The 27574-nt window shown below is 34.4% G+C and overlaps 1 protein-coding gene across 1 annotated transcript in view; it reads right to left on the reverse strand.

Moving 5' to 3' along the window:
* Positions 1 to 27574, reverse strand: part of pcca (propionyl-CoA carboxylase subunit alpha) — a 91168-nt gene that overhangs the window by 19439 nt on the left and 44155 nt on the right. The window contains exons 13-20 of the mRNA XM_056458662.1: positions 26709 to 26852; positions 23529 to 23603; positions 20420 to 20488; positions 20258 to 20333; positions 19970 to 20183; positions 15120 to 15222; positions 11652 to 11750; positions 7050 to 7103 (exon numbers count right to left, since the gene is read on the reverse strand). Coding sequence (XP_056314637.1) covers positions 7050 to 7103; positions 11652 to 11750; positions 15120 to 15222; positions 19970 to 20183; positions 20258 to 20333; positions 20420 to 20488; positions 23529 to 23603; positions 26709 to 26852 — 834 coding nt within the window. The remainder of the gene's footprint in view (positions 1 to 7049; positions 7104 to 11651; positions 11751 to 15119; positions 15223 to 19969; positions 20184 to 20257; positions 20334 to 20419; positions 20489 to 23528; positions 23604 to 26708; positions 26853 to 27574) is intronic.

The raw sequence follows: 27574 nt of genomic DNA on the forward strand, positions 1-27574 counted from the left end.
GCGTGAACATTTTGAGTTCACTCGCTTCATTCGAGCATTAAATTCACTTCTAAATAGATGTTGATTCCCATCATGAGCAGGGCTTCTGTCTGCCCGGTGACTCTAGATTTGATGCTAAATGGCTAACATGTCATAATCATGCCCCTACAAGAGCAAGCTCCTGATTGGTTAATCAGGAAAATAATCAGCGAATATCCGCTGAAGTTCAGATTTTCCAACTCGCGCTGCGTCATTCGCTCCACCTCATTCACGCATCCTCATTCAAGCGTATCGCTCCACAGGATGTCTATTCGCATTTTTGCATCGATTTAACATTTAAATCACTCACGTTTGATGGTTCTTCCGCTTCTGGTGTAAACGCAGCATTAGTCTATCTTTTTTGTATGTTGTAGTGCTGTATTTATACTGTAGTAATCTGCTAGTGTTTGCTTTGCTTTGGCTTTTTTGGGGTAAATTGCTGTGATATCTCGATAGCAACAGATGAATACTGGGAAATATCTCTAGGTGGCATTTCATGCCGTTCAGCCTTATAATCTTAAAATGTGACCAAAATCGCCCGTTTTGTAATCACTTTAGATATTACGCTAAAATCATTCAAATACTGCCTCTAAAGTGACATTGGTGAATTAGCAACTGTTTCTGCTGTTCTGACATCAGCTGCAGACATGAATGAATGGCTGGAGAAAGTAGTTCCTCATACAAAAGGATTTTTAGACTCTCCCTGTTTGATTTTCTTTTTTTTTTTTTTAAACGATTATTCTGTTGAACTGTGGTATAAACACAATATCACACGGGTAGCAGTGCTATATGGCAGTATATCATCACTGGTGGGACACTAAGGGGCATGATTATACATTCCCTTAGTAAACTTTAGAATTAAATCTAATATGCTTATTTGGTGCTTAAGGAGATTTATTTTTACGCTTAATCAGTTAGCAGCGCTGTTATCTAAAGTGCATCTAGAATTAGCACTGTTTGCTGTGTAATGAAGTGTGGGGACCGCAATACAGTGTTTTTATTTTCAGATGATAAACCACTGGGAGGACTTGCATTTCCTCCAAGTCACTGTACATTTGTGATTTGCATATTAGATCTTACAACTGGTCAAAAAGAAGCATTTCTTTAAAAAGCCAGTCTACTGTTCTTTTGAGGTTAAGGAAGACACAGAGTTTTAAAGAAGAATCCACATCTGCTACAGTTATTATTGATGGATATGGATTATTAAGGATGGGTGAATCTCAGTTTGAGGTGTTCATCTATAAAGTTCATGATGCATCCTGCAAGCCAATCATACCTGCGAGAAATGCTGCAGAAAACATGATGAAACTTCACTCAATATTTGACTAAAGCTACCAGAAGGTCTACACTGCTGTCACTGCTGCACATTTCTACACGCACTGAAGAGTTATAAAGATAACTGTCGTTCTCTATTCTAGAGTTAGGGGTTGTGGCTGATTTTAACCTCTAAAGTATGCAAATATGCACATCAAAAATCGACTTGAAACTGTACACCATACGGGCCCCACTTCATTTTAAATAAGCATTTTTTGTTTCTGCCAGCTGTCAATCTAATTTTGCTTATTTTTTGAGGGGATGTTTTCCACAGTTGCACAGAAACAACACTGGAAAAAAATTCTTCAAATGTGTAAATATTCCTTAAGTCTGTAAACAGGAAGGCTTCATTCAGCACTGCATGCAAATTTGGCTATAATCTGATTACTTTTTATGGCCATATGCTGGTGAAAGTTACTTTAGAGAGTAATGCCTTACAACATTGAGTTACTCCCCAAAAAAGTAACTAGTTGAGTTACTAAGTTACTTTCCATGGTAAGGGATCCGTTACATTTTATTAATTCAAATAAAAAGTAACTCGCATTATTTTTTTTTAAAAGTAACACAAATATCAGTATGTATTTTCCTGTTCTGGTATCTTATTCTCGAATCTGATTGGCTGATAGCCGTGCAATATTCTCCAATAAAAGCTCTCATACAGCCTCCTCCCACACAGTGACAACAGATCAATAAACTTACTACAGTTTGACAAATATTGCAGCTGTTGGAAAACAAAATAAACTTGTAAAACATAATGTACTCTTGAGGCTTTTTGTGTAAGCATGTAGTTGTTTCAATTGCAGCTACGCAGTTTATTTATAAGCATAGTGTCTATTGTAAAATATTTATAATTTCTGAGATACAGCGCATCTGCATCCATCAGCCTGTCATACTGAGCAAAGCAAAGACGGTTGATGACAGAGACCACATACTTAGCTCTTATAGGAGAAAAACTAATTTTAAACTATAACTGATTAAATCATTATAATATGCCATATGCAGTGTTGGTGAAAGTTACTTTAGAGAGTAATGTATTACATTATTGATTTAATCGGCAAAGTAGTTACTAGTTGAGTTACTTTTCATGGTCAGTGATATGTTACGTTTTATTAATTCAAATAAAAAGTCGCATTATATTTTTTTAAAAAGTAACTCAAATATTAGTATGTATTATTATTATACTACTAGTATTATTATTATGTAACTGTCTGTCTGGTTCTCAAATCTGTTTGGCTGATAACTTACTTTACTTGTAATGCGTCACCCACAACACTGCCCATATGTGAAGCTTCGCAGTGTGAACTGACTGCTCAAATTACATAAATTCTAATTACCTTATTAGCAGTGGGAGTATATAGCAATATACCTATGAAGAGAGCTGATTGTATATAATGCCTATTAGGTTTCTTTCGATTGCCTGATGCAACATAATAATGCCAGTCCTTTAGTGCCATGTACTGTCATGGTGTGAATTTGCATTTCCATTCATTTGTACTACCTTCGCTTTTGATTTATGCCGGTATTAATGTGCATCTCTAAATTTCCCCAGCAAGTGCTTACGACATGGAGGCCTATTTATAAGCAACTTCTCCCCACATAGTTTTCTTATTTGGTATAATACCAATATCTTGTATAGAAATAAGTCACTATTTTTTCACAATTGGTTTAGCAACGGACTAATATTTGTTAGTCAATTATTTGATAATGAAGGAACATTATATACATTTACATAATTTATCACAAGATACAAAATTTCTATTACATTGCAGGAATTTACAATACTAACAGAGGCAATACCTGCTGGTATTCATTTGCTGTACAAAAGCAGTGTATGTACATCAACGCTTTCTGTTTGTCCTCCTAGACCCGTATAGACCTCAGTCGGTTTTATCTGATTCTCTGGATTTAAGCCAAAAAAAATCACAAAATTAGATCTTTAATCTTAAGACAATGCGTCTATACCTTATGTTGTTTTTTTACTTGAACAATATCTTTAATCATGTAAACTGGACTCAAGTATGTATGGGCATTACTTCAATTTTTTCATTACAAATAAGACTAAAGAATTATCAATTGAATTAATTTATAGATTCTTCCAGAAAAAATATTTCTACAAAAACTGAAAATTGATATCGAGTCAGAATGCTGTTTTTGTGAAAGCTTTGATGAAACTATTTTCTCATTTATTTTGGTCTTGCCAATATACTCAACATTTTATTGAATAAAATTGAAAAATATGTATAATATATTTGTATGTACAATTATGTACCCTCTCCCTTTTTTATTATTATTTTTTTAATTTTAGTTTCTTTTCTCATTTAATGCTTCTTGTTAAGAAATGTGAAGTGATTTTCTTGTATAATAAAACTGTACAAGCTGGTTCTTGTTAATAAAGCACAAAAAAAATTATTATTGTGTTTGTGTTTTGCTTCAAATGCTTCAAATCAAAAACTACTGCAAATGTAAAATGCATGTAGTCTGTTTATTTTGATTGAGATTAAAATGCAATGGTAACATTATTTGACTTTAGATTTATATAAAGTTATTTTAGCTTAAATGAAGCTCGTCCTGCAACAAAGAAAAAACTAAAAAACAAATAAATGTACTTTATACAAATTTGCTTGTAAAGTATTTGCAATTGTAAGTATGAATTCATACAATCTAATTTGTACAATTTAGTACGACTTGCTCATGTCCCAATGATGGTTGCGTTTAGGGGTGGGGTTGGATGCCACACCTCCTTTTTTAAATCGTACATTTTGTAAGACTGAACTCATACGAATTCGTACTAATTAGCCATTAAACTGACAAAACAGAAATAATAAGGTTTCTCGTGAGATCAGGCTAGCAAGTCTGACAAGACTTTTACAATGGACAATATGCAAATTTGGGTGCAGATAAGTTCAGAAGATTTTCTTTTTAGATTTCACTAATTATTTTTTTACTTCTAAAGCAGGTTACTGAATGCAGTTTGAGGTGCTATACTGAAAGTTTAACAGAAATTCTGAATATCTAAAAAAAAAGTTAAGTTTCTGACAGAATCACCCCTCAAAAACTGTCAAAAAATCTTGCTTCTGGTGGACCTGAAAGGCACAGATGACTACAGCCCCTCTGACCTGTAAACACAAAATGAACGGAAGGCATCCCATAATAGCCTTGACCCCAGGAAAACTTTGAAACAAACCCCCTCAAAAAACCTTTGAAGCAAAGACCCCCCATGAAGCCCACGCGTGTGCAGTCTGGAAACCGGCATTTCCTTGTCTTTTGCAGAGTTACTGTGTTTTTAGCCCTGTTTATTTGTTTAAGCTAGCGAAACGTTGATGCTGATTGTTTTGGTGGATTTGGGTAAACAAAGACGGGACAGCTTGGTTTGATTTGTAGTTTGGTTTAGACACCTGCACGTTTCTCTGACCACACTGAGGAGTGTGAGAGTCTTGCATGTGTGAACGTCTGGCAGATCAACTGGAGTGTAAAGACAGGATACGCAGCCCAGCAAGTCACATAATATAGCATATATCACTCAGCATGAGGTACAGCGAGAAACACCACAGAATGATCATGAACATGTATGCAAACATATTTTAAGGCATGGTCTCAAAACAAATATAACCACCACAGCTACAATGGTGTCCACATATATATATGAAAACATCAGCAGCTGGAAAATTCATGTTCAATTTTATTCTATTGATATCATTTCATTGTTCGGTTACCACTATTGCTGTTTTGTGGACTTCCCTTTTCTTACAGTATTGGAATTAGATTTTTAGGTTTATTATATTAAGTAGATTAGATTCTTAGATAATGAATATTTGGATATACCTAAGCATAGCGGAATAATAAGTATTCAGTACATAGAAACGGCATACCATAAGCGCCAAACACCTTTGTTTTCTCATTCTCATGTAAACCGCATGAGTGTAAAATCTAGTTGAAAAACAGGCCATTTAAAACAAAACACAACTTTTATGTTGCACATGGGATCATTACTATTACTATAACCCAGACTGCGTTTGATTAGCCACAACATATTAAAATGTTAAAAAATGTAAAATGTAAAAAAAAAACCTGTTTAACACATACCTGACAACATTTGTCTCTGAAAATCCGGGCTGGAAAAAACAAAAAGTGGGGGGAGGGGGATGTGTCTGTGTCCAGTACCATTCAGAGACTGGGCTGAAAAATCCGGAGCGGAGCAACCTGAAGGGGTGCCTGGTCTGTCCTATACACTGGGCACTGGCTGCCATCGGAATAATCAGCAATTCGGGGGTGTTATAGATTTTACAAACAAATGAGAACGGGTGTTTTCAGGGAGAAATGACAAAACGAGTGATGGGTCTGAAACATGGGAGACTCCCAGGAAAAACAGGAATGTTGGCAGGTATGGTTTAACAGTAAGTTTCATTAAATGCACACCTATGATCAACTTTTGTAAGCTGTTTGGACAGAACTGTGTGTATAGTGTGTCCACTGTCATACTGGAGTGATATAAACCCAACAACTCCTGACAATAAAATAGAACCCAAATCCCAGTGATTTTAAGGCCATGAGTGTGGTTTTCTGTTTATCTGACGCAATGCATGATGAGAAGCAGACACGCACATGGGAATGGTGGGCGGGGAGAAGCAGCTCATTTGCATTTAAAGCCACAGGCTACAACGTATTCAGACACCAAAATGGGCAGATTCTGAAGGCTGTAATAAATAATCTGATGTGTATTTGAGTTCAAACTCTACAGACACATTCTGAAGACACCAAAGGCACATCTTACATCTTGTAAAAGGGGTAAAATAGGTGCCCTTAAATATATACGGCGAATAACTGTGAATTCACTTTCCCAGAATTCCCTGCATTACACTTTACTTTTTATGCATTACTATGGCTCCTTTTAGTTTGTTTGTTTTTTTCTTTTGAGTTATGCACATTAAAGTTTTATGTTACATATAATGTTGATAAAGTTTATTGCTTTACTTTAAATGTATGTGTGTGTTGAGGTAATGGTGTTTAATGTTCATGTAAATGACGCTGAGAACCATCTATATATTAGTATGATTCTTTTCTGCTTGTGGGAAAAGTTGTTAGTGATGAGTTTTGGTTCAGCATATGACTTTCCCACCCACACCTGCTAAGGGTTATGTTTTTATTAAGTTAACTTTTTTCTTGAGTTGTGTGGATGTTAGTATTTTAAAACGTTGTATGACAAGTTTGCTTTATGTTCCTACTGTATTTCAAGCTGTCTTTTTTTTTATTTGACAGATTTTGTTTGACAGTGGTAGGACTTAATTTGAAAACAGGAGTAATAGGGAGACTAATGCCCATACAATCCATTCAACCAGCCATGAAAGACCACCAACCTTCTAACTAACATGCGATCATTATGGGATGTGTTGTGAGAAAGAGCACTAAAACAAGGTATTTATATTTCACTGAACTGTGTCAAAACACACAGATTATGATCAAAATCCTTTTTACTTTGCTTTGTCACTTGCTCACAAACCACAATAATGCTTGTGCATTGCACTGTACCCTCCTGCAAAAGTGATGTGGAGCGTGACGAAATAAGACGGAAGGGTCTCAACCAAATACCAACACAAGTGGTCACAAGGCATCTCAGCTAAGCACTTGTGATTGGATCACTGAACACACGTTAATACCAGGAGGAAACACACAGCTCACATCAGTACATGCCACTATAAGAGGCTTGTTTAAAGACTTACTGAAGTGCCCAGATACTGCAAGATGATTTCTCCAGCCGCTGTCCGTGACAGGCACTGCGTTCACAGAAAGACATAATGTGCGTTAGTGTCTTTGAATATATACTGCTGTGGGTACATAACACAGGTGGTTAATTCTTCATTCTAATTTGCCCACAATGTAGTGTATCCATTCATTTTGTAAGTCTACAGAACTGGTTTGCTGACCTCATTACAGTTACAAATAGGTGGCACAAGAAAGCAGTTTTTTGGGAGTCAGCAACATATGGGTAATCATGCTACAAGTAAAAGATAAATTTGTACAGTGAGCTAGACATAAACAAAAATCACAGTCATAGCATTAGTGTTCTATATTAATAGTTTTAATCAGTTTAACAAAAAAAGTGCTATAAAATGTGTCATTTTTAAAATGCTTTTGTCTTGCATAACATTAAATAAATAACCACTGACTGTGGATTATCACACTATTTACATGCCTATTTACAAAATAAATGCATAAATAAACACACATACTATCACATATTAGTTAAATGGATAGTTTGCCCAAAAAATGTGAACTACCATTTACTCACACTGATTCTAAACTTTGAATTTCTTTCTTCTGTTTATCTCTCTCTCTCTCTCTCTCTCTCTCTCTCTCTCTCTCTCTCTTTCTCTCTCTCTCTCTCTCTATCTATCTATCTATCTATCTATAGAGAGAGAGAGTATAGAGGTAAATGGCTGTGTTTCTAGCATTGTTAAATATATTTTCCTTTGAAAGAAACACAAAAAGGTTTTGAACAAGAAGAAGAGGAGTAAATGATGACATAATTTTTATTTTTGGGTGAACTAAAGTTGAATAACTGATTCCAGACCAGTAGCAAGGTCATAAATCTACAAGTTGTTAAACAGAATTTTAAGAAACACACTTTTCTTTTTTTCTCTTTGCAACTATATTACCATATTTCCCAAAACATATGTGCTGGTAGCTTAATACGAATTAACCTAATACGCAAAATTGGATTACCTTAAAAAAAGATGTGTGAATAAAGCAGCGTTTCCATCCAATGAGTCAAAGTAAACAAAATCATCACTTCCTGATTGTCTGGTGCCAAATATCAATAGTAAAAATGGAATTTTGGGCGATAAGAGAAGCTGCTTGAATCTTTTCTTCATCTTTTCTTTTCTAATAAATGACTTGCGCCTCAGAAGGTGGCATTTGAAAGCGTGAGACGTGAAGCACAGATGCTCTTGATTCTGGAGGTCATTATTAATATAATAACACTAATACTGAGATGGTTAAGGTGTTTTAGAATAACCAAAACAACATTTCAGAGGTTTTTACAGTGTGCTCAGCCAGCTGGTTTGTCCATTGACACACATTTTATTATCAAATGATCTCTTATAACAAAATCACATGACCTCTTTTTAATGCACATACTGGAATTTGTTTGGTAAAAGTGTTTCCATGGTAGTTTATCCGCATCTTTTCTTATCGAATTAAAAGTTTATCCTCCTCAGTTATGCACATATGGTTTTTATGTGCACCTTCTTGTTTCCATCAACAGGTTTTTAATGTGCATATCCAAAATGCGCATTAAAATAGGTGGATGGAAACGTAGCTATTGTTTATCAGTAAGAATGTAACGGGTGTTGTTTATAACCTTACTTATATTCCAGGCTTCCATAAACTTAACATAAAGAAAGCAAAACGTGAGCTCATATTTGGACTGCGCCACTAGTTTAAGTTGACTTTAAATCAAATTAATTTGTATATATTAATATTCTTAAATTTAAATATTTCTAGGAATTAATATTTATAATCAGGGCTTGATATTAACACCTGCCAAATGCGGGTAGATATCACCTGTTTCGGGTTAGACAGACTCCCCCACTAGCCACTTTGGCTGGTTGAAAACAATTTTTAAATTGCCAGTGCAGGCTTGTCACTAATGGTTAGTATCTTAGTTTAAGACCGTTTGTCAATATGCGAGCAAATGTGATCTTAGAATCGAGAAGCAGCATGACTGATGAGTGTTCATGTGAGCAAAAGAAAGCAGGTGAATATCGAAAGAGAGGATGGTCAGACGCATGGTCAGACACAAGCGATCCTCGCTCACTTAGGACAGTGTCGTGCGCACAGCTGATGTGAAGTGTGCGATTGCTTAATAACTCCCATGTCCCGTTTACTTGCAAGAAGCAACTGTGCCTAGAAACGCAACGGGCACGATTGTTTCTCTTTGAAATACACTGGGAAAAAAATGGTGCTCATGCATGCATTTTTGTTTATGTGGTTTAATTATAATCCTTTACAATTACATTGCTTTAAAGGGAACATAGTTTACCTCTTTTTTATGATTTAATATTAATATTATGGTTCTTCTAAGTGTGCCAGTTTTGGTTCAGTTTAAAACACAATTCAGATTTTTTTATTATAATGTGTTAAAAAGTGTCATGTTGGGGGCGTGTCCACAGTTCGCTGATTTATGGGTGTGTTGCTTCAAATGTAAATTAGTTTCGGCTTCCCGCCAACGTAACAAGGGGGCGGGGCCATGAGCTTACCTGCTCTGCGTTTGCAACAGAGTCTGACAGGCAGACGGAGAAGGAAAGAGAGGATCACCATTCAGTCGTACATGTACGACTCTGACACAGACCAAGCAGAGTACAAAATCATTTGTGTCTTTGTACAGCCAACTGTGTGCTAGTTTCAAGTGCCGAGCTTGTACACAGAAACTAATAACCACGCACACTGAATTAACTTTGACTGGGGCACCGGATGCGCCGCTCGAAGCCGTGACACGGCACACCAGACACTCTCTGTGGCGCACCAGAAGCATGAAGTGTCACAAATCGTCGCGCCACGCATTTTTGAATTCTAAACATAGGTTTCTGCAGCGGTCCGCGGCACCCAGCCGTCGACTTGAGTGTACCCTGATAGAAACCTATGTTTAGAATTCTGAAACGCATGCTAGTTAAGATCACAGGGAGCTTCTGGGCTGAAATGCAAACGGCTGAAGTATAAGGTAGACTCAATGAGAAGTACACATGTTTGCAAACCTACCTAAAGATACAACCAATAATTCCGATTAGAGCGATAATGTAGAGAATATTGCTCTTGTGTTAAGCCCAATGAGCCTTGCATCTAAAAATAGAGCTAGGGTGTTCCTTTAGTGATATTGCTCACGCTGAAAATGTCGGATGTGAATTAACAAACTGAGGATATGATGACGCGCCTGTCAATCAATATTGGTGGGCGGAGGGACCGCTCTCCTACGTCAAGTAGCGGTCGATTTGAAAACAGCTCCAATTGGTCCACCATTTTTTATGCTGTTAAATTGAAAAAAAAGCACTGTGTGTGCTTATATCACCCCAATACGACAGTCTATACACCATACATGCACATATGGCTGTCCAAACAGCTTGAAAAGTAGATTTTTTACCATAGGTGCCCTTTAATAGTAGATTAACTCTCCATTTAGCTATAGTTAACTGGTGGTCTGGGTTATTTAGCCTGGACATAGTTCTAGATACATGAGAATATTTTCTCATGTATGTCAATTGTCTAATGTTTTTAAGAACATTTTTGTTGAATAAAATTTAGGTGACACTTTATTTTGAAGGTCCATTTGGGTATTAGTAGACTATCTGCTTAAAATATGTTAATATGCTACTTCAACAGACATTTGACTATGACACTGACTGAAAGAAACTTTGCAAGTACATGTCAACTTACACTAACCCTTACCCCAACCTAACAGTGTACTTAAAATCTAATGAGAATTAGTTGGCAGGGAGATACAATGTAACTTAAATTCAACAAACAGACACTCAAAATAAAGTGGGACCAAAAGTTATATTATAGTTGTTTTGACCCATTATTTAAAATTTGTGGCAAGGAAATAATTAGTTTGGTGAAAATCCTTAGTGTTGAGCCCAAAAAAATCAAATAAAACTAATAGCAATGAGGCACTATGAAACCACAACCCATTTGCTAATGCTTATTGAGCAAGGTCACAACACACAAAAAAGTTAAGTGCGAGGAGGCATGTAGAATTAACCCAAAATCTAAATCAAGTAAATTTAGCACGCCAAAGTCAAATTTAGTCAAATTTATAATATAATAATAGGCATATAATATAATAATAGGCATATAATAGGCATATTTCTCCAATAACAAAATTGTGGCTAGTGAAAATGGGGAGTGTCTAATAACGTTGGAAAACTACTAGCCACAGTGGCTGGTGATCAAAAAAGTTAACACCATACCCCTGTTTATAATCAATGTTTACATTCACTATAACCTCTGAATATTGTATTTAAAATTGCATTAAGGTCAAATAAGTACATTATATTTGTTTAGATGAGCTTTAGCAGTGACTTTCCACTCCATTGTTATAGTCTTGTAGCTTTGATGGATTGGGTGAACCAATGATCAATCTGGGTGGGCCAAAACCTCCATGACCCTTATGTGGCCTCTAAAGCCCTCTGGCCAGATGGACCTAACAATTACTAGAGCCATAGCACAAATATTGCCACTTAAAGTGTGTATTACTTGTCTTTCTACCTTTTCAATAATAGTCCAGAATCTGTTATTTCATGTGATTATGTAAATGTATGTTTGTGAACCTGAAGTGTCCTGTGTTTGCCATTGATGGTGACGGACAGCAATGCTGAAGCCAAGTTCCATTCTCCAGACACTTCAACTTTCTTTCCATCTATCTCCACCTAAACCAACAAAAACACACACGGTAGGAGTTAGGACAGCAATGGACCATGTTCTAATCAAGTTACCATCAATAAAAGAGAGAAAGAAATACGACTAAACTGATCCGTGTGAAAGAAACAGCGAGACAAAGAAATCAAATGTAAGTTTCTGAACTTGTGTAAGGTCAAGTCAGCAGTTTCTGCGCCCAAATCCACCTGATGCCTGTTAGGGGAGGTGGAGGGTTTCATGTTAGTCTTTTCTGTAAAGCAGTGTCTCTGGTCAAACTGATTACCCTCAGCCCTCAAACACTTGTCTAAACAACCGTTCAGAATAATCGGTTACATTCCCAAAGCATGCTGGGACACTGGAACCTCCGGGGCCTTTTTCTGGAGCAGGGGGTCCAGTTTGATGTGCAGTCTTGGGAGAGAAACACACATCCAAAGCTCAGCTGTAAGAAAGAGAAAGAAGAGGGTCCACGGAGATCAGGTGAGGCCCCTGAAACCCCCTGAGGCTCCTTTTATCCCTGACTGAAGGGCCACAGGTGTCTAAACACACAGTTAGTGAGTGACGTCTTAGAGAAAGTGTGAGAGCTGCTGCTCTATGAGGATCTCTCTGTAACAGAAGAGGAAGGCGCGTAGCTCCTAAAGTGATGTAGACTCGGGAGAAAGAAGGATTGATTTCAATGCAAATACCACCTTAGAGAACAGGGACACTAGTGAGGGAGCTGGAGGGACTATAACAGATGCAGTAGAAAAGGCCTTCTTACAGAAATGAACTGGACTGGCCAGTTGAGGTATTATGACTTGATAAGAACAATGTCTGTTAGCAGAATAGAATAAAAACTGCTGCATTTGTTTATGGAAACCACAGAAGTGTTCAAGTTAACCACCAGATCATGTTACACAATAATCACACACTAAATTCACATGAAAAATTTATATGAAAAATAAAATAAAAAAAAAAATAATAATAAAATTCATTTAAAAAAAAATGTACATTTAATTTGACAATAAAATAAAATGCAAAATAAAATACAAAAGACAAAATAGAATACAAAATAGATACAATAAAAATAAAATAAAATACAAAATAAAATAAAAAAATACAAAATAAAATAAAACACAAAATAAAATAAAAAATACAAAATAAAATAAAATAAAACACAAAATAGAATACAAAATAAATAAAATACAAATTTAAATAAAATACAAAATAAAACAAAACAAAACAAAATAAAATAAAAGCTTAACCTCTATTTTAGGACAACAATATAAACACATGAAATTTGATGAGTTTCTCAGCAGCAGACCTAGTCAAAGTTGGTTAAACTTAGAGCAAAATGAATGGGAGAGTATGCATTTTTTGCATTCCAATTTGATCAAATAACAAATGAAAAACTCCATAATAGTGTTATGATGACTTTTAAGAAAGATTTAGGATACTTAAGATACTAGGCACGTAGTACACCATCAACATATAGATTTACTTTAAATAATATAAATCGCAGCGTCAGCGCATTCAGAAACAACAGTTTGTTGGCAAAAGCCTCTGAACGCCACTTGACTTTGACAGCAAAAGTCTGTCCAGAGAATCAATCAGAAGACGCGAATCAGCGTGCTGATCTGCCAGCTTTTATGAGGAGACTGTTTTATTCCGATTTCGATTTTTTCGATTTCGAGTTTGATGAACTGGATGAGCCTGTCCAACTGTCCGTGAATGGCAAATGAAAACATCCCTTACCTCAAAACTCATTATAAGAAAAAGAATACACACTGTACAGTCGGAAGTGTAGCATGCATTCATAACGATTTTTTTGCACAGTTACGCTACTTTGAATGAGTCCGATTTACTATACATTAAATGGCAACTGTGTTTCACGAAAGACAAAGTTAAGATGCTGTTCTTTTATTCCACGTGGATGCTATGAGGATAAATAAGATATGAAAAAGAGACCAAAACCTTGAGTATGGTGAGAATGAATTAAAGACAGTTTCTAAAATTGTGTGACAAACATCCTCTTTTTGCCCAGTAGACATACCTTGTGATTTATCTGCTAATGTAAGTTATTTTTAAAAGATAAATATAATGTATAAACCTATACATTATTTATATCACTTCATAATACATGTACATCTGATAAGCTTTTTATATTAATGAACAATGCACAGATATTGATGTTTCACAGTGTTTTACACTACATTATTTGAATCTAACAAGCTTAGATTACAATGTTTACATTGTTTTACTTACATTTAATCCAAATCCCAAATATCAGAAATGACAACATGTTGTTAAGATTGAATTAAAATCAGTTTTAATGTTATTGATTAATGTATTTACTTGACAGATTTCACTCATTCATTCATTTTCCTTCTGCTTTTTCCCTAGTTTATCACAGCAGAATGAACCAACATTTACTTGACAGATGTATTTTTAATTTTAGGTGGTTTGTGTATGTGTTTTATGTTTGGTAAAATAATTTGTAATTGCATCTTTAGTAATTTTTCAACTAAATACACTGTCTTGTCCCGACAGTGAGTCGGGATTTAGAGGTTTTTGCAAAAAAAAGCACAAGTGGATTTAGCTGGTTTTGACGCAAAAGAAAATCTACTTTGTTAAAAACCAAAGAATTGTCTAAAGTGACATTTTTGAAAAAGAAAAAAAAGCTTTACTAGCTAATAACCTTATCATTATCTATCAAATGAAATTTCTGAACCTTATTATAGGAGCCTGGTAGAAAATGCTCATTCACAAGAAAATAGGTCAACATTTTTGTCATTTGACAAAAATGCCAGGAAATGACAGAAGGTGCGTCCCAAATCGCATATTTATGCAATATTCTACACCATTTTGTAAAATTTATATTCCAAGTAGTGCATTCTACAACACTTATTCAACCTTTAAAATGAAGAGTGGAATGATGGACACTTTACAAACTCATCAGCCGCTGTTTTGCCCAAGTAGTAGAGCTTTATACGCGAGGTTATACAACAAGGTTTTACTCACGGCAGGTATTATTTGGTAGTTTGGTCATTCATTTCGTTAATTCGTTAAACGTCATCTGGGAAACAGTTTTTTCACTTGGTTAAAAAAAAAAAAACATTTGGGTTTGGGTGTTCCATTTGGGATCAACACTACATTCATATACTATGCAGTTGAGTGTGTAAGTGCATAACTACATAGAGGATAAGAAATAGTGAATAGTGCACCATTTGGGACACAGCTAGAGAAAGAATAAAATAGATCTGCCAGAACTGAATTAGTATCACTCATGAGCACCACAACTCAATGTGTCAAGCCAATGTGCAAACTGCAACACAACAGCCATTTCACATAAGATATAAACTTGAAAATTAAATGATGTCATATTTTTGAACGATTTCACTTACTGTATAGTTGTTTCCACACAGAGACACGCCCAGCATGTGAACACTTTTATCAAGTTCCACACACAACTCCCAATCACTGCTCTCTGCAGGAACACAGGACACCCTGCAACGCACACACACACAAACACACTGAATGCTTCAGCTTTAATTCTACACTGTGATGCTGGGTTCCATGCAATTCCTTCACACTGTCCCAACACAAATCAATTAAGTTAACTTAATTGAACATAAACTAATTAAATTGTCCCAAAAAATCTTGTGCTGATTTACTAATTTTAATTAAGCCATCTGAACAGCCAGCCAAAATCCGTTTTTGAGAGTAGGATTAGAGAATACACTTTCTTTTCCCTTCTCTCTACTTAAGTCAATTACAAATCTCTCAGTGTAATTATTTTTAGGTTACAGATCTGCAGATGCCTTAAAACACACACAAACCACCTGGTCAGTGGCTGTTTGACTGACAGCTCCTCTGCTAGGAGACCTAAAGTAAATGTATTAGGAGCAAAGCTGTGTTTTTCTTCTGAGGTGGCCCTGCATTCACTACAAAGGGAAAGCCCACCCCCCACCAATAACTTTTGGAACACATGAAAAAAGAGAAAAGAAAGAGACAGTGGAGGGGAAACTGGAGAGATGTTTAGACAGATGGTCTCTCTGCATCTTTTTTTCAAGTGTAAATTGCTCTTCTTTTCCAGATGAAGAATAATTCCTTACAGTTTCAGTGGTGGAGAGGTTCATTGACAACCAGTAATTCACAATGAAGCGCTACTTTAGATGAAATGCAATTTGATTTGATTTATTTATTTTCGAACAGAAATATCATAAATAAAATATCTTCAACAAAAAATACATACTAACATGGTCAAATATGAAGTGGGATGAAGCACAAGCTTATTATTTCACCACCCCTTTAACTCATACATCATTCGTCTATTACTTAAACTTATTTCTTCCTTCACTTATCTATTATATACTTGATTACATTTGTACATTTACATTTTATAACATAGACCCCCCAAAAAATACATAGTACTGCAAATAGCCATTAATTGAAATTTCATTATACCTTACACATTTGATTCTTTTTCAATCACCTTCATCATTATATTCCTTTAATAATATCAATTTATACAACTTTTTAAATTGATTAATATCCTGAAATTGTTTGAGAATCTGTTCTAGACTGTTCCATGATTTCACACCACATACAGACATACACAAACTTTTTAAAAGTAGTCCTTGTTTTCAACCTTCTAAAATGTAGTTCTTCTCTCAGATTATATCCCCCTTGTCTTTCTTCAAAAAAAAATTTGTATACATTTCGGAAGTAATTTATTCCTAGTTTTAAACATATATTGCGCTGTTTTAAATTTTACCAAATCATTGAACTTAAGTATCTTCAATTTAAAAAATAAAGGATTTGTATGCTCCAAATACCCCACATTTTCTATCAGTCTAATTACTTTTTTCTGCATAGTACATAAGGATCGTAAATTGGACTTATTTGTATTCCCCCAAATTTCAACACAATAACTCATTTATGGCAACATAAGTATATTATATAATATATACATTAATTTATTTTCCAGAATAAATCTTGCTTTATACACCATTGTTACAGCTTTTACTAATTTTGAGAACACATTATTTATTTGCGGTTTCCAGCTAATTTTATGGTCCAGTACAACACCAAGAAACGTAATTGCATTTACTCTTTCTATAACTTCAGTATCAATTTGTAAATCTATATTTACAAATTTGTGTTTCGCTGTTATATTTTTGAAGCATTGTGTTGGTTTCATACACTAAATGTTTATTTGCGTTGCTGAGTCACTGCCTGCTGGGCTTCAGTTGTAAACAGATTACTACTAAGCAAATTTTTCCTTATTGTCTGAAGCATGCGTTTAACCCATAATGCGGTTTAAATGTTAAAACCGAACAGGGATTTACACAGGAATACATGGAGAAAACTGTTCATATGGTTTGTTTGGCACAAGGCTTGAGTTCCCTCTCTCTCTCTCTCTCTCTCTCTCTCTCTCTCTCTCTCTCTCTCTCTCTCTCTCTCTCTCTCTCTCTCTTTCATAAACAGACTGATACTGGATACTGATCCATATGTTTGGAACATTGTCTGAAACAGCTGTACGGACAGAAGATCCTGTTAGATTATTTATTGTTACTCAACAATTAGTAATTCTTCTGCTGACACTGTTAATTGCAGAATTTTTTTACCTACTGCCAATAAACACATTTTTTACCATTGCTCCACCAGAATAAAAGGTGATCATGTCAAAAAAAAAGTCTAAAACGAGTATATATTTTTTCCTTCAAAACACTTGACTTGTTTTAAATTTGCATGAAAACCCCGTCATCATCATCTATTTTTTATTTACACTATCTCAGCAACAACGACTTTTTTCATAGTAAAAACATTTAATTAATAAATTTGTTCATTCATTTTCATTTGGCTTAGTTTCTTATTTTTCAGGGGTCGCCACAGCAGAATGAACTGCCAACTATTCTGGCATACATTTTATACAGTGGATGCACTTCCAGCCGCAACCCAGTACTGGGAAACACCCAAACACCCTCGCATTTACTGTACACACACACTCATACTGTGGGAGAAACTGGAGCACCCAGAGGAAACCCACACGAGCACAGGGAGTACATGCAAACTCCAGACAGAAATGCCAACTGATCCAGCCGGGACACAAACCAGCAACCTTCTTGCTGTGAGACGACAGTGCTAACCACTGAGCCACCGTGCCACCCTAATAATACATATAAAACTAAAAACCAAAAACACATTCATAGATGCATTTGATTAGAGATTTTTAACGTTAATATATGACACAAATTTTTTTATATTTCCTGGTGACACTTTGCTGAGAGCGAGTAAGCCCTCTGCAGTCATTAAAAGCAGAACAGTCCAATAAAATGTGTTTTACAGCATTAAATGCTAACTTTTGCAGAAAAATGATGCTGTATGGTGCACAAAAATAATGTCTTCTTCACTATTTTATAAATAATTCTAACTGATGCAAAGACTAGCATAAGTCATTCCTTTCATTTCACCAAAACACCATATTGTTTTAAAGCTACGGCAGCTACATGCTGTAACCTTAAACAATAATAAAAACATCTAAAAAAAAAAACTGTGAATTTAATAGGGAATATAGGATTATTGAAATCTAGCACACCCACCTCAAGGTTCAACGTGTTGTGCATTCAGAGATGCTCTTCTGCATACCTCGGTTGTAACGAGTGGTTATTTTGACACCAATAATTCGATTTTAATACAATTAAGACAATACTCCGATTAAGAGCCTACCATGTAAACAGCAATTTTTTATTAATTTAATCCAATTAAAATCATAATTGAACTAAACAGAAATCAGATTAAGATGCGGAGAATGCCAATTTTAGCTGCATTATTGAAGTTCAGTACAGACATGTAAACACCTTAAATCAAATTATTACCAAATATGTCACCAAAACATACAACAAATTAATAATGAAAAACAGGTTTCCCCCAGAGCGTTTAGACAAAAACAGAAAATAGATATAGCTCCAGTGTTCATAACACAAAGCTAGATGGTCAATTAAAAAAAAAACATTGAAATGCAGCAAAAAGCACTTATTCAAAACCTGTAAACACTTATTTTCACATATTAATGGAAATGTATTATTTAGCTACTTGACAGAACTCATATTTAAGGACCACACCAAAAAAAATAAAAATAAAATAAAAAATAACTTAGTATCCAAACCTTTTAGCGTCCACAGCATGGGGTAACACTATTTTAAGCATGCTGCAGTTGTTGCATCTTTTTCTTTTCCTAAATGTGATATTGTTGGTAAGAACTAATTCTATATGAACAACAAATATATGGTTGCAATAACAACAGAGTTCATTTACATTTAAAAGCCTTACATAAGGGTCTCGTAAAAGTGAAATTTAAGTGCAATTGAAAAGCAATCTGATGTGATATCATTTTGAACTCGTATCCATTTAAAAAAAAATGGTGCGAACAAACTTTTTACAGGAAACTTGGCTCCAGCTGGTAAACTACTATGGTAGAACAACAATAGATCTGCTTCTATACCAGTGTAGCTCAAAGCTTTTAAACAGAAATAGTGTTTCAGTCAGTCAATGTAAAACACAAACTATCACATAAAGTATATACAGTTTATTATTATTATTATTATTATTATTATTATTATTATTATTATTATTATTATTATTATTATTATTATTATTATTAGGGACCGTTTCAAATTTTTAGCCCTCCTGTGAAATTTAAATTCTTTTTCAAATATTTTTCAAGAGCTGTTTAATGTAGAGAACACATTTTTTTCCATATTTTTAAATTTCTAACAAATAGTCTTTGCCATGATAATATTAGATAAGTAGATAATATTTTACTAGTGACTTTGCTAGATGCTAGTATTTAGTTTAAAGTGCAATTTAAACATTTGACAACGTTAATTAGGTCAACTTGGCAAGTAAGATTAACTGGTCAAGTAATTGGACAGTGGCTTGTTCTGTAGCCAATCAAGAAAAAAAAAAGACTTCTTAAGGTAAATAAATAAGTAAATATATAAATAATAGGAAATGCTGTGAAAAATATTCCTTGTTCTATTAAACATCATTAAACAACAGAACTTGATGCTAGTTGACTATATTTAAGTGCTTTCTTAACTTCTGTTTTCTCACCTATGTCACATTAGTTGTAATTATATGCAAAACACATTCCTTTAGGGGGAATGACAAAATGACAAAAGAGTGTAAAATATATCCCTAACTGGAAGTTGCCAGCAAGTGCATTCTAGATGCCCCATCTGTGTCTCACCTGAGATCTCCCAGGAACCTTTGAGAGCGGAGCTGTGCTGCTGTATAGAGCGCTGCAGCCGTAGCCAGCAGCTCCCTTCTCTCTCCTGCTGTCAACATGTGACCTTTGAACCCATCAGGATACACCTCCGGGAGAAACTTAGTGCTGATATCACCAGACACAAACCGAGGATGAACAATGATCTCTCTCAGTAGAGGTATGTTATGTGTTACACCTGTGCGAACAAGAGGCATTTTATGATTTGAAACATTTTCACTTTCATTTGTTATAATACTTTACGCCATTTACCTCTGACCACGTAATTATCAAGTGCTTCTTCCATTTTCTTTAGAGCTTCTTCTCTTGTTTTGCCATAGGTGACCAGCTAGAAAACAATATATAAAAATGAAACAAACTGACATTTTACTTGAACTGAGACTTTTATGATGGTCTGATATTATCGCTGATTACCTTAGAAATCATAGGATCATAATAAATACTGATGTCGCTTCCTTCTTGAATTCCGCTGTCCACTCGAACCTACAGGAGAAACAAAAAAATCTATTTAAAACACTTCAAGTGTAAAGGAGGATGTCTAAAATAAGTTATTAATTCAAAAATATTTTTTTATTTTTCATATGGACTGCTGCATTAAATATAAGCCAAGCAATTTATATCCAAAGCAAATCTTTTTAAACGGATAGTTCAGATTTAACCCTCATCTTTAGGAATAGTTCTAACAAGAAAATAACAATTCTATTATTTACTCACTCTTCAGTCACAAATCTGTTTGAGTTTCTTTCTTCTGTTCAAATATTTTGAAAACTTCCATAGTATTTGTTTTTAATACTATGGACTCCAATGGTTTCAAGTTTCTAACATTCTTTAAACTATCTTTTTTTTTTTTTGCATTTAACACATAAAAAAGAAATTATAAGGGTTTGGAACCACTTAAGGGTCAGTGGTGAGCAATTTTGTCATTTTTGTGTGAACTAACCCTTCAAGGCGCAAATAAACAACACAAAACTATAAATAACCACTAAGCACATCACACAATGTTATCTTTTTTGGCTCTACCTATAAATAAAAGACCATTGTTAATCTCCTCAGTGATGTTTGCTTTCTTTAGACATTTAAAGCTCATCTGTATCCCTTTATGTGTGTGCATTTCTGAAATAAAAACATTTTGCTCATCCTGTTGAGCAGAAACCAGTGATCTTTCACTGAAGAGGATGTGGCTACCTGCACTTCCTCTTCTGATTGATGTGTGTATCTCACACACAAACACTTTATTAGTTATACAGAGTCAATGGGACTAGAGGCATTTTCCCCATATTCTTTCATAACCTCCATAATTTAACAAATGGTCATATTTCACATTCTTGTGCTGGGTTCCCTTTCTTTTAATCAAACTTGATAAATGGTCTGCGTGGCCCTGAACTCAAAAGAGCAGAACTCTTTCATGTCACTGTTGGTGCACTGTTCATTTCATGTTTATATGATGCATAAACAAACGTAACACAGAATTTTATCCAAAGTCTATAATCATTTTATCAAGACAATTGTTATCATTTTATAACAACACTAGCGTTGCGGTTAACTATAACCTTACCACCAAAATGTATGGGTAACTCTTTAGTTTATGTAACAATTCACACCATTTACAACTGGCTAATAACCTGCCAATTATTAAGATATTAACTGGTTATTAGCATTTATTTTTAAAATTATTATCTTATTTTACATCCTAATACCAAAACCCAACTACTACCATAAAGGGCACCTATAATGAAAATAAACTATTGTAAGCTTTTTGGACAGAACTGCTGTATGTATAGTGTGTTCACTGTCATATTGGAGTGATATAAATGCAGTCTTTTTTTTATTTCCTGACGTTAAAATAGAACCAAATCCCAGTGATTTTCAGATCCACCACAACATGACGTAGGAGTGCGGTTTTCCCACGCCCACTGAATTAATTGACAGGTGCTATGTTTCTATAATAACATATATACACATGTCCACAGACCACTTTTTTGCAAATAAACTGGGATTAAAATGTCTGTTCCAACTCTCTGTGATTTTTATAAGTTTTATAAGTTTAAAGTTTTAAAACAGATAATGTTTGTAATAAAGCCAATAAAATTGCATGTAATTCTTAATTGCTGTAATCATCACAGCTGCATAGTGTCAGTAAACACTAATATGTAAACTTACTTAGTATTTTTGACTAATGAGCTGTATTTCAGCCTCATCTGTGTCTGAATCTATCACTGTGCTGTTTATCTGACGCAACACATGATGAGAACGTGTGTGGGAACGGTGGGTGGGGAAAAGCAGCTCATTTGCATTTAAAGCCACAGGCTACAAAAACAGCTACACTGTACTCAGACACCAAAATGGGCAGATTCTGAAGGCTGTAATAAATAATTTGATGGGTATTTTGAGATAAAACTTTACAGATACATTCTGGAGACACCAAAGGCACATCTTACATCTTGTAAAAGGGGTAAAATAGGTGCCCTTTAATAACTATCCATAAATTACTATTAATAAGCAGCTAATAAGTAGTTAGTCTTAGATAATGGTTTGTTGAAAGTGTGAATTGTTACCTTATACTATTATCTTAACCTTTCAGATTTTGATTGTAGTGCAATAAAATGCAGCTTTTGTAAAGCGGGTTTGACACAGTAATTATTGTGAAAAGCTCTATACAAGTAAACTTGAATAAAATGAATTGAATAGAGTAGATAACATTGTGACAGTGGAAACCCGCCAGTCATGCTAACATTGATCAATAACCTCAAGCTAAAATAAAAAAATATTTATACACAAAAGGCATAAAAGGCTAACCAGCAGGTTTAAATACCACAATTTGTACTCAATTTAATAGTATATATTAATAAAATAAAATAAATAAATAAATAATATTAATAATAATAAATACAATTTAATAACACATACAATGCTCAGCATAATTGAGTACAGCTCATTTTGAAAATGAATAATTTTTTTCTATTTCTCAATGAATATAGGAAATGTATTTTGGTGCATTTAAACAAAACAGATTTATTAAACAGATATTTATTAAAATAATATTTTAGTCACCAAACACAATTAGAAATTGAAAGATAATACAATTAAATTAAGCAAAATATAGCAAAAAAAAAATACAACACAAAATTTCAACTAAATTTTTACATTTTTTGCTTCTTTTGATTTTACCTCTTTTCTAAATTTGTATTTAATATTTTTCAATAACATATAAATTTGGCTATATAAGTTTTTGGACCATTATTTTAAGTTATTTTGTTAGATAAGCTCCAGATTTAGCTTCAGTATGGACTAATCTAATGTATATGCACAAATATAATATTATACAGATTCCTATTAAAAATATGAACTTAAAAGATAGATTTGTGTGGGGTGTACTTATATATATGCGCACTATATACTTATATATGAGCACTAATAGATGTCTTAACTGGCTGCATTTCAAGCTACTATAGCCTCTGTTCTCAACTACACACATACAAATATTAGAGCAGAAGAAAGTGACTAGACAGGTCAGTTTACTAACATTAACCAAGTCAAATGGCTCCTGGTACTGAGACAGCCGGCCGATGGAGGGGAGTCCAAATTGTTTGTATGGATCCTGAAAAAAAAAGAAACAGAGGAAATAGTAGCTCTCAAATAAAACACAGGAAACAAGGGTTCAAGTGCCTGTCCTCAAAGCTCAGGTCTTAACTCAGTTCAAACCGTAGCTCAGTTAAGATGGCTTAACAAGGTCTGCCTGGTTCCTCTCATCTTTGCAAGCCCAAAAACTTACGCCATCCAGAGTGAGTCAAATGAAGGCATCTCATTTAAACAAGGTACAAAAGCCTTACACTGATTCATTGGATACAGATATGAACTCTGTAGGTGTTATTCAGATTTATACAAATGTCTGACTAGAATAATCCTAAACACACAAAAGGCAGTTTGTCTCACACGGATTAAGGTGAGTCTAGGATTAAGCGCTTCTGCTGAAGGAGTGAAAATGCTCTCCATCCCACTTAATCTGTCTAAAATGTAAAATGTAAAGGTAAATCATCTTAAAGCTGAACATTAAAAAAATATGATGCCGGTATATGACAGGATAATCTATCCTTATGAAGACAAATCCTTCATTAGACCAGGGCCTACTCAAATTCGTTGTGAAAGGTAACAAAAATTAGGTGGGTAAATCAGTCATGGGCATACTCAGTCACATTTAACCCCAAAATTGTTTGGAGATTTGAAATAAATACCATGTTTGTTTTTTTTTTACTCTTTGTAGCACATAATGTGACTTTGCGGAGGACTCAGATTATCATTCAAAGAGTAGAGGTCTGTAGATCTCATATTCACCAAGACATGCAGTATTTGATCAAATATAAAAAATAAAAACAGTAATATATTGTAATGTTGTCACAATTTTCTCTTGTGAAATTTTTAATACTAATTATTCTTGTGCTGGCATTAATTCAGTCTTCAGTATCACAGAATATTTCAGAAATCATTAGTATCTGTTTATGCTGCTAAATATAAACAATTGCAAGTATTCTGTGAGGAACTTGAAATAGGTGCACACAAAAATATTAAATAAAATAAGCATATTTACTGTCTATAGAAATTTTGCTACAAAAAGAAAAAGTAAACAAAATCATATTGACCAAAAACTCATGAATGTTCAGGTACATTGCAAAGATTCACAGACAAACTAAGAAATTAATCAATTGAAAGTTACTGCATCATAACTGAAGATTGTGCAAAAGTCCTAATGTGCTTTTGATTTTATTTATTAATAACTACACTAGGGATGCTCAAAATAATCGATTAACCGTTAACCGAAAGGGTGCGTTTGTAACCGATTAATGCTATCAGTTAAACGATTAAAATCATTATTTTATATATTTTTAGTTTGGCTGCATAAGGGGCCGATTGAATGCGCCTTTGCGTTAAGAGGGGCATCTTTTGCACGCGGCTCATCCCAGAGCAGCAGTTTGTGTTTTCAAGACAACTACAGAGAACTTTTAAAGAGCATGGTTTCCGCTACATTCATTCTTCCATGGCGGGGACCAAAATGCATCTCGCCACGGCTACATTACCCATTCAAAACATTCAGTTATTGTTGTTGTTTTTAATAGCGGATTATAATCGCACCAAAACATATTAAAAGGTAAGTGAATTATAACAGCGCAAAGTTTTCTGTAACAGTATAGTGCTGTGCGCTATCTGTTTAATTCTTTGGCGTTACGTGCTGACTGACTGACTGACAGGTGCGCGATGCGTGAGGCCAGCAAACACAACGAAGCGTTTAGTTAAGATGAACACAGTTTCTATAGTTATACTTTATTTATAGATAAAGTATGAGTCTGCATATAATCACTCTATCTTGCTGGAGTTTATAGCCGTTTCACTTTACTTCAGGATGCATTAACACCGCTCTGAAGGTCTAATGGCTGTTTTAAGTTATCCAGAGCTGTATGAATTTACAAATCTTGAATATCACAATAGTATTAAATATTACAACTGTAACAACACAGACAGCAACACTTATGCACAATCGATACCCAGCTGATTCAGTCGTTTCATAAGAGGACCGCGCTTCTTCTCTTCTTTTTTCCTTGTCAACATATAAAGGCAGTGAGGTGCGCCTCGCGTTTTTGGAATGAAAAAAGCTTGTTAGCTGTGTCGGCCACTTGTTCAACTGCGAGACATACTTAACTAGCGGGACGATAACTTATAACCCGTGGCTACAGACACATTTGCCAAAGAAGCAAAATGGAAGAAGAATATTGCTGTTTGAAACAGACGTGTTGATACCAAACCATCGCTGATGTTGACCTGGATCTGCGTCATAAACGCAACAAATAGGCTTTACCTTTTATTTTACAGCTTATAAAGCATGTATGCACATCAATGCAATATCATATTTAAACAACAAAACTGTTTACAAAAAGTCAACATATGCGCGCGTTGTTGTCTTTTCATCACGCAGCGCGCGCACTTGAACAGCAAGGGAGAGAGAGGAAACCAAGACATAATCTTTAAAATAATGATTTCTATTAAAAATGTAAAAAGGTTTTGTGATTATAATAATAAAAGCGGGGCATTAAATAAATGCATATTTTCCATGGAGCGAGCGATTTGAGGAAGTCTGCTATTTTTATTTGACGGAAGACAAAAATATGATTGGAAAAAAACAGCCTATGACGGTTATTAAAAATAATCAGTCAGTGTTTTCGATTTGTAATATAAATTAATTATTTAAGTGGAAAATAATTTAGGGCAGTCCTATTTATTTTATTCATTTTATTTAGTTTATTCTGCTCTTCTGTGCTAAACACTGCAGGTGCGTGAAAATGCTCTGTTGTCTTGTTCTATTATTAATATGCTAGCATATAAAAATAAATCAGTATTTTAAAATGCAATATTTAATGTGTCAGACACAAAATAGACACGTCAATTTGTTTAATATAAAATTAATAGTAATCTGACCAGTTAACCGTTAATAACCGATTAATGAGCGGCGGTTGTCGGTTAGCAAAATTAACCGAAATGAGCATCCCTAAACTACACTAAACAGAAAACTTGAAGACTCAAGACCATTTGTATTTGTCTGACCAGCAGATTTACTGTTAGAAAGAAATGAAAGGACCATAATTTGTTGATATTTGGTCATTCTGAGATGATAAATGTAGTAAATCTTCATTATACTGTTTGTTTGTAGCTTTACCTCAGCATAGACTCTGCTCTCGATGGCCCAGCCATTTATGGGTATGTCAGACTGTTTGTGTTGAAGTTTGTTTCCCTTTGCGATGTGGATCATTTGCTCCACAAGATCCAGCCCTGTGATACACTCTGTGATGGGGTGTTCCACCTGAAAGAGAGAAACACGTTTAAAAATATTGTAAGCTTTGGCATGGCAATGTACATATTTTGGTTCATTTAAACAAACCGGATTATTAAACAGATATATTTATTAAAATAATATTTTAGTCAACAAATATATTTAAAATTTGAAATACAATTAAATTCAAGCAAAATATTGCAAAAAAATTACAACCTACAAAATTTCAATAAAATTTTTCATTTTTCTTTTGCTTCTCTTGATTGTTCCTCTTTTTTTTAATTTGTATTTAATATTTGTCTTTAACATAAATTTGGATGTACTAGTTTTTAGACCATTATCTTAAGTTATTTTGTTAGATAAGCTCCAGATTTGGCTTCAGTACTGACTAATCTAATGTATATGCACGAACATAATATTGTATAGCTTCTTATTAAAAACATGAATTTAAAAGATAGATTTGTGAGGGGTGTAGAATTGTGGGATTCTAGAATCTAGGGATTCACATTCTAGAATTGTGGGTACAATTTGCATCCCATATCTAAACCTTGTATCATTTGTCAAAAACAAAAACGACTGAAACGGTTTGATTAGTAATGCTAATTACATCAACTTATCTCTAAAACAATGTTTCTATGTGTATTTAAGACATTTTATCTTGGAAATATCAACTTAAAAGACTGAAAAAAGACTTAAAGACCAATTAGTTTATTTTTGACTGTCTCTGCCTCCTGAATCATACATTCAGCTTT

This window comes from Danio aesculapii, chromosome 1 (assembly GCF_903798145.1).
Source record: "Danio aesculapii chromosome 1, fDanAes4.1, whole genome shotgun sequence".
Lineage (NCBI taxonomy): Eukaryota > Metazoa > Chordata > Actinopteri > Cypriniformes > Danionidae > Danio > Danio aesculapii.